Source organism: Bison bison, unplaced genomic scaffold (genome assembly GCF_000754665.1).
Source record: "Bison bison bison isolate TAMUID 2011002044 unplaced genomic scaffold, Bison_UMD1.0 scf7180017864285, whole genome shotgun sequence".
NCBI lineage: Eukaryota > Metazoa > Chordata > Mammalia > Artiodactyla > Bovidae > Bison > Bison bison.
Genome location: NW_011494857.1, coordinates 808,955 through 817,685, shown reverse-complemented (window position 1 = coordinate 817,685; position 8,731 = coordinate 808,955). Strand labels below are relative to the sequence as shown.

Here is an 8,731-nt window from a genome sequence, read left to right as displayed (position 1 = left end):
AACAAACGTCCATCTAGTCAAAGCTATGGTTTTTCCAGTAGTCATGTATGGATGTGAGAGTTGGACCGTAAAGAAAGCTGAGTCCCGAAGAATGGATGCTTTTGAACTGTGGTGTTGGAGAAGACTCTTGAGAGTCCCTTGGACAGGAAGGAGCTCCAACCAGTCCATCCTAAAGGAAATTAGTCCTGAATATTCATTGGAAAGACTGATGCTGAAGCTGAAACTCCAATATTTTGGCTACCTGATGCAAAGAACTGACTCATTGGAAAAGACCCTGATGCTGATTGAAAGACTGAAGGCAGGAGGAGAAGGGGACCACAGAGGATGAGGTGGTTGGATGGCATCACCAACTCAATGGACATGAGTTTGAGTAAGCTTTGGGAGTTGGCGATGGACAGAGAAACCTGGCATGCTGCAGTCCATGGGGTCACAGAGTCGGACAGGACTGAACGACTGAACTGAACTGAAGGGCTTCCCTGATGGCTTAGAGGCAAAGAATCCGCCTGCCAATGCAGGCAACTCAGGTTCCATCCTTGGGTCAGGAAGAGCTCCTGGAGAAGGAATGGCAACCCACTCCAGTATTCCTTCCTGGAGAATCCCATGGACAGAGGAGCCTGGCAGGGTCACAAAAGGGTTGGTCACTACTTAGCGACTAAACAATAAAACCATTCTCTACTATCACTCTATTTCCTTCAGATTATTTCCAGTCTTCTGAAATTATCGTATTCACTCACTTAGTCCTCACAACACCACCAAGAAGTAGGATTATTATTTTGCCCGTTTCAAAAATGAGGAACCTGAGAAGGGCAAGCAGAAGAGGGGAAAATGCCCACTCAGCCAATCTGACTCCAGAGCCAGGCTGTTGTCCAACTACGCTGCCCTGCCTCTCCATCCAGGCTCCTCTGGAACGCAGAAGCCCGAGCCACACGGGTCGTATTTAAAACCTGAAAGGCCTCGCTCAGAAATTCAAGCCCTGCCTTTACCGCGGAGGTGTGGCCCCTACTCTTTATTTCATGCCGGACAGATAATTTCAGACGAAACCGGATCCTATCGTCCCGTCTCCCAGCCCAGAGTCCTTTCGGGCGCCCAGAGGGATTGGCTTATCGCGCAGAGCCTCGCTTCTTCTACGGAGCAGCCTGAAGGCAGCACCCCCGGTGACGCCCCCTCTCCCCCGCCGCCGCCCGGGCCACTCACCCACGTCGGGGTCCTTGGCCAGTTCCTCATAGGATCCATAGGCCTTGGGGATGTCGTGTTTCTTAGCAAACTCCTTCGCCCGGCTCAGGTCACGGGCCGCTACCGCCACTACCTAGAGGGGCATCTGAGTCAGACTGGAGGGGCTGGGGCAGGTAAGGAAGACGGGTAGATGGGAGTGAGGTGATGGAGAAGGCCTCCGTGGGGATGGAGAAATTGATAACTCCCATAACGGGGGACGGGGGATGCGGTCCTGGGGGATGAGGTGACCGGGGGCTGGACACCTGGGTTTGGGAAAAAGAGATCTGAGGCAGACGATTATTCAACCCCGATTATTAAACTCCCTAATATTTAAATGTCTCCCTTACACAACAAATCAGATCAAGACTCTCCCAAACCTCGCGTAATTCGTGTTAAAAAGACAGAGGTGAGAAAAGAGCGATACGGATTTTGAGGTTGTTTCACGGCCTTGTTGGGCTCGGAAGTCCAGAAGCCTAGTTCCCTCCTCCCTCAGACCCCCCGCCCACTCTTCCCCAGGTCTCTGGAGAGAGGGAGGACCTGGTGCTCAGAGCGAGGCAGCATCCGCAGCATCGTCGTGAAGTCGCTGGAGATAAGGCCAGCCGACACGATGCCCCAGCGAAGCGCCATCGCCGCAACCCGGAGTCCCAAGTGTCCCTACCTTTTCCCGGCGGGAGTTAAGGACCAGATGCCCGGCGCTCCGGGGGGCGTGGCCCTATTCCCCGCTTCCATTGCTCTTACGCCGCTCCTCATTGGCCACGGCGCCTGTGCGCCCTGCCAGTCCCAAAGGATATTTAATTCTAGCATCCCCATTGGAAGAACCCACCGAAGGCTCCGCCTAACAGGGATGGACCAAAAACACTTCGAGAGTCGTCTTCCCTAGAGACTAGCCATGTGACACAAGGAGAGGCGCTTTCTTTTCCATTCAACTTCGAGCCTTTGAACTTACCCCTCTTTTGTTCAGAAAGCCGCGTACCCTTAGGAACTGTTCAGAGGGAGAGAGAGGATAATAATAGCAAAGGTAATATATTCATTAATTTTTACTAATATTTCTTAACTATTAATATTTATAGAACGCCCGTGGAAGTCCAAGGCCTCTAGCTCCGTGCTTTCCTTTCCCCATCCCTAATTTCTCACCACAAACCTGCGAGTGAGATTCTATTGTGCCCTATTTACTGACGCAGAAACAGACCCAGAAAACCATGATCATTTTTAGCTAGGAACGTGAGCAATAAATAAAAAGACTGGCCAACTTCACCCACAACAAATTCGTCAATTTTCCTTATAGACATTTAATCTGCTGTCGCCTCCTTCTCCTCCTGCCCTTAGTCTTACCCAGCATTTACCCAGTCTTACCCAGCAGTCTTACCCAGTCTTTTCCAATGAGTCGGCTTTTCACATCAAGTGGCCAAAGTACTGGGGCTTCAGCTTCAGCATCAGGCTTTCCAGTGAATATTCAGGGTTGATTTCCTGTAGGATTGACTTGTTTGATCTCCTTGCAGTCCAAGGGACTCTCAAGAATCTTCTCCAGCACCACCATTCAAAAGCATCAGTTCTCTAATGCTCAGCCTTCTTTGTGGCCCAACTCCTACATCCATACACGACTACTGGAAAAACCATAGCTTTGACTATACAGACTTTTGTCAGCAAAGTGATGTCCCTGCTTTGTAATATGCTGTCTAGCTTTGTCATAGCTTTCTTTCTTTCCAAGAAGAAAGCTACTTTAAAAAAAATTCATGGCTGCAGTCACCGTCTGCAGTGATTTTGGAGCCCGAGAAAACAAAGTCTGTCATGGTTTCCACTTTTTCCCCTATTCATTTGCCATGAAGTGACAAAACAGGATGCCATGATCTTAGTTTTTTGAATGTTGAGTTTTAAGCCAGATTTTTCACTCTCCTCTTTAACTAAAGAGCTTCATCCAAGAACCTCTTTAGTTCCTCTTCACTTTCTGCCATTAGAGTGATATCTGCATATCTGAGGTTGTTGATATTTCTCCTGACAATCTTGATTCCAGCTTGCAAGTCAACCAGTTGGTGATTTTGCCTGATTTACTCGGCAGAGAAGTGAAATAAGCAGGGAGACAATATACAGCCTTGACGTACTCCTTTCCCAGTTTGTTATTCCATGTCCAGTTCTAACTGTTGCAATAAAGCCCCAGCACGGGACTTACTCTGTTCACGTAGGCTACAGGTGCCCTCTCAAATCGCAGGAGGTGCCCCACCTTAGGCACCTTCTCGAGTGGGTCTTAGAAGCCCAGGCAGGAAAGTGAATGCAGAGAGCCCCTGCGCTCCATGGAATCAGCCTGAATAGGAAAAGGAAAGAGAAAGAATGACATGCGGAGACCAAGCTTAGGTGAGCAAGGCCCGCACTTTATCTTCCAAAGTAGTTTTTATACCTTAAGTTGTGCATAGAGGATAATGGGAGGTGGGGGTGGGGGTGGCAGGTAGAGTCATGCAAGGTCAGCAGTCCTTGATCCTTATCAAAGCCAAGCTTTCTTTCTGCAAACTTATCATATGCAAAAGTTTTAGGTAATTTACATCATCTTCAGGCCAGGAGGCCTGTTAACATTTTATGACCCTTCAGAAAACTTATTTTTCTCTAAAGGTGATTATTCTAAAGTCAGGTGCCACCCTCTGAAAGCATTAGATGAAGTTGCATTCCTATAGGGCAAAAGTGTGGTGGGCTATAACAAGAAAAGAATTAACTCAAGGGTCCAAGGTTACAAACATTAAAGCTACTACTTACATTTTTATACATCAAAATATTAATCAATACACTCCCAGGGACACAGTAGGTAAGGGATATGGAAACTTGGCAGCAAGCATTAGCTCAACAAAGAAATCCTCTACTAGTTCTATTCTAACAATTTTAACTCTCTGAGAAGCTCTGCATTGTTAGAATGTCTTAAGCTTCCCATGCCTCTCATGGTTGAGAGGCTGTGAATCTGAACAAACCTGTCAGGCAAGCTAGAAAGTCATCAGAGGGGTTTGAATTGAAACACTCCTATTATGCCCAGGAGACATATTAACTAGAATTTTAAGTTGATTTTCTTACAGAGAAAGGTGGTCGGGGATAGCCCCGCGTTAATGTCAGAAGAGTTGGTGAAAGTCATAAAATAGTAAAACAGATTCTGGTTTTGGTGTAGATGCTCGGGCAGGTCCAGGGGGGCCCCTTGAGCCCTGACTCGCCTTTGCATATCAGGCCTCTCCGCATGACCTTTGTCATGGGTGGGCACTCCCGTGCTGGCTCCCAGCAGTCCAGCATACAGGTTTCTCAGGAGACAGGTAAGGTAGTCTGATATTCCCATCTCTTTAAGAATTTCCCACAGTTTGTTGTGATCTACACAGTCAAAGGCTTTAGTATAGTCAAAGAAGCAGGTGTTTTTTTGTTTTGTTTTGCTTTTAATTCTCTTGCTTTTTCTATGATCCAGTGGATGTTAGCAATTTGATTTCTGGTTCCTCTGTCTTTTCTAACTCCAGCTTGTACATATGGAAGTTCTCAGTTCACATACTGTTGAAGCCTAACTTGAAGGATTTTGAGCATTAACTTGCTAGCATGTGAAATGAGCACAATTGTATGGTATTTTGAACATTCTTTGGCATTGCCTTTCTTTGGAATTGGAATGAAAGCGAACCTTTTACAGTCTGTGGCCACAGCTGAATTTTCCAAATTTGTTGACATATTGAGTGCAGCACTTTAACAGCATCATCCTTTAGTATTTGAAATAGCTCAGCTGGAATTCCATCACCTCCACTAGCTTTGTTTGTAGTAATGCTTCCTAAGGCCCACTTGACTTTACATTCCAGGCTGTCTGCCTCTAGGTGAGTGGCCACACCATCGTGTTTATCTGAGTCTTTAAGAGTTTCTTGTACAGTTCTGTGTATTCTTGCCACCTCTTCCTAATATCTTCTGCTTCTGTTAGGTCCATACCATTTCTGTCCTTTCTTGTGCCCATCTTTGCATGAAATGTTCCCTTGGTATCTCCAATTTTCTTGAAGAGAGCTCTAGTCTTTTCCATTCTATTGTTTTCCTCTATTTCCTTGCATTGTTCACTTAAGAAGGCTTTCTTATCTGTCATATTTCTCTGGAACTCTGCATTCATTTGGGTATATCTTTCCCTTTCTCCTTTGCCTGTCGCTTCTCTTCTTTTCTCAGCTGTTTGTAAGGCCTCCTCAGGCAACCACTTTTCTTTTTTGCATATCTCGGATGATACATGTCGTAATGGTGGGAACACTCGGCAGTATAGAGGCTGGGGCTGGGGGCACTCATAGCCGAACCTGAAGACCAGGAAAGCCTGGGCAGATGAGGGCATGATTGAAATGCAATTTGAAAGATTTTTTGAAAAGAGTGGATTGATTTATTTACTTATTTCTGGCTGTGCTGGGTCTTCACTGCTGCACGCGGGCTTTCTCGAGTTGTAGAGATGGGGGCTGCTCTCTAGATGTGGTTCACGGGCTTCTCACTGCAGTGACTTCTCTTGTTGCAGAGCACAGGCTCTAGGTGCTCAGGCTTCAGTAGTTGCAGCACAGAGGCTCGTTAGCTGGGGGTCTCAGGCCCCAGAGCAAATGGGCTTTAGCAGTTGTGGCGTGTGGGCTTAGTTGCTCCACGGCATGTGAAATCCTCCCAGACCAGGGATCGAACCAGTGACCCCTGCATTGGCAGGTGGACTCATCCACTGCACCGCCTGGGGAGTGCTGCATTTTGCAAGATTTTGATGTAGGTTTTCCTGGTATAGAAACAGAGATGGCCTTCCAGACAGAAGAAACAACCCATGCAGGAAAAAAGCTGAATCCAGTTAGAATTGAGAGCTTGGAGTGCAGGGGACGCATGAAAGTTTCATTTACAGACAATAATTGGGCCATTTGTGAAGGGTCAAAGAGCTCACCCTGCAGGTGATGAACTGTGAAGGAGCAGGGAAAGGAGATGATGACCTGTGTCATATTCAAACGTTAGAAAAAAACCTGTGAAATTAAAGGTCACACAGAAACTGTCAGCCAGGCAATGACTGGGTGGATGGTGTGCTAGGAAGAGACCAATAGCATTTATACATTAACTCTTTTGTTCATCAGAATTTTTTTGAGTGTTCATGCTGTGCCAACCCCCCAACCCCCCGCCCAAACCAACCCCTCATCATTCTTCAGAGAGCGAACTTTGGATCCAGCCTGCTGGGGCTCCAGTCCCCACTCTGCCACTTACTAGCTGTGGGACATCAGGCAAGCATCTTGGCTTCTCTTATTAGCCTCATCTGTAAAATGGGAGTGATGAATGTTACCTCCCAGGGCTTTTGTGAGGATGAAATGAATTTTATTTATAATATATAATGTGTTTGGGACAGCACCTGCTACATTCTAAGTGTTGCGGGACTGTTAGCTACTGTGCATTCATTTCCATCTGTTGCTATAAGAAATTACCCACCATCAGTTGGTAATATTAGGGTTTATACTATGAGAGTTCTGGTGGCTGCTCAGAGCCCATGAAAAAGGTGAGGAGGTACATGATGGAGAGTTTAGACTATGTTTTGTTTTTTCAAAACAGCTTTTTTTCAAGCGTAGTTGGTTTACAATGTTATTTTCAAGTGTACCACAAAATGATTCACATATATTTGTGTATGTGAATATATATGTATGTGTGTGTGTGTATATATATATATATTCTTTTTCATTACAGGTTATTATGAGGGGCTTCCCTGATAGCTCAGTTGGTAAAGAACCCACCTGCAATGCAGGAGACCCAGGTTCAATTCCTGGGTCGGGAAGATCCACTGGAGAAGGTATAGGCCACCCACTCTAGTATTTTGGGAGTTCCCTTGTGGCTCAGCTGGTAAAGAATCCGCCTGCAATGCGGGCGACTGGGGTTCGAGCCCTGGGTTGGGAAGATCCCCTGGAAAAGGAAACAGCTACCCACTCCAGTATTCTGGTCTAGAGAATTCCATGGACTGTATGGTCCATGGGTCGCAAAACGTCAGACACGACTGAGCGGCTTTCACTTCGCTTCACTTCATGAGATACTGAATATAGCTCCCTGTGCTATACAGTAGGTCCTTGTTGCCATGATCTTAGTTTTCTGAGTGTTGAGCTTTAAGCCAACTTTTTCACTCTCCTCTTTCACTTTCAACTCTCTTCAGCCCCGTGGACTGTAGTCTGCCAGGCTTCTCTGTCCATGGGATTCTCCAGGCAAGAACACAGGAGTGGGCAGAATTTCCTCCTCCAGAGGATCTTTCTGACCCAGGGATTGAACTCGATTCTCCTGCATTGGCAGGTGGATTATTTACCACTAGCGCCACCTGGGAAGCCCTAGTTGTATAAACATGTCCACTTAATACCAATAACAGCTATTACTTGCTAACCTTATATTTCAGGCCAGAGGAAATGCCACTCATGTATAGGCTTATTAGATCCTTCAAAGAATGCTGCAAAGTGGCTACCATTTTAAGCCTAGTTTCCAGATTGGGTCACTGAGGCCCAGCTTCCAGTTTTCCAAGAGAAGCAGAGAGGCTGTGGCTGAAGTTTGTGAAGGTCATTGTTGAGGTTCCTAAGGGAAGGGTGGGTGCAGCACTGTATCTTCCCAGTAAACTTCCTTGAACATTCCAGGATCTGGGAATATGTATTGCTTTTTTGTTTTTAAATTATTTTGCTTGCACTGGGTTTTCATTGCTGTGTGGGCTTTTCTTTAGTAGCGGCGATCGGGGGCTACTCTTTGTTGTGCTGCGAGGCCTCATCATTGCTGTGGCTTCTCTTCTTGTGGAGTATGGGCTCTAGAGCACACAGGTTTCAGTAGCTGCAGCACACAGCCCCTAGAGCACAGGCTCAGTAGTTGTAGTACTCAGGCTTGGTTGCTCTGCAGCATGTGAAGTCTTCCCAGACCAGGGATCAAACCCGAGTCCCCTGCATTGGCAGGCAGATTCTTATCAACTGGGCCACCAGAGAAATCCTGAGAATATGTATTGTTAATGACCCTCACAGATAATTTTTTATCACTGGGGCCTCCTTTACATTTCTTCCTTTTTGTGGATGCTAAACTAGACCTGTCTCATTCTCAGTAACATTCTGGTAAACAGGTTCTGGGTGGGCTCAGGAGGCTGATTTTTAGCCTCTGCCAATTTCGTCAGTTGTCAGTGCAGACAGGTGTGACATCCAGAGCAGCTGCAGCCACTTTGGGACAAGAGGAGTACAGGTTCCCCCCACCTTCCACGCCCACCTACCACAGCAGGGCTAGCAGATGGGAGAACCTAGTTCCCTGAAGGCTTTGCAGTCACTTTGAGACTTCTTGTTTGGGGCGATAATACACTTTTCTTTCTTGTGTAAGCCTAGGTTTGGGTTTTCTGTCCTTGTGGCTGAACGGATTCTACTGAAGGTATGCACATGTGTGTAGGCAGCAGACCCATCAGGACAAGACAAAGATGCCACGATGGAGCCTCTCAGAAATGATGCTTGAATTGATTCTTAATGAAGAGGGCTTTGGCAGGTGAAGCACAAGTGGAGTTTCAGAAGAAACAGGGTTTCCAAAGAAACAGAGGCATGGC

General features: G+C 46.6%; 1 protein-coding gene across 1 annotated transcript in view; it reads right to left on the bottom strand.

The window, feature by feature from the left end:
• Window positions 1–2,612, bottom strand: part of DHDH (dihydrodiol dehydrogenase (dimeric)) — an 11,698-nt gene extending 9,086 nt beyond the window's left edge. The window contains exons 1-2 of the mRNA XM_010849585.1: window positions 1,750–2,612; window positions 1,195–1,306 (exon numbers count right to left, since the gene is read on the bottom strand). Of these exons, the coding sequence (XP_010847887.1) occupies window positions 1,195–1,306; window positions 1,750–1,839 (202 nt within the window). The 5' untranslated portion in view covers window positions 1,840–2,612. The remainder of the gene's footprint in view (window positions 1–1,194; window positions 1,307–1,749) is intronic.
• Window positions 2,613–8,731: the final 6,119 nt, after the last annotated feature.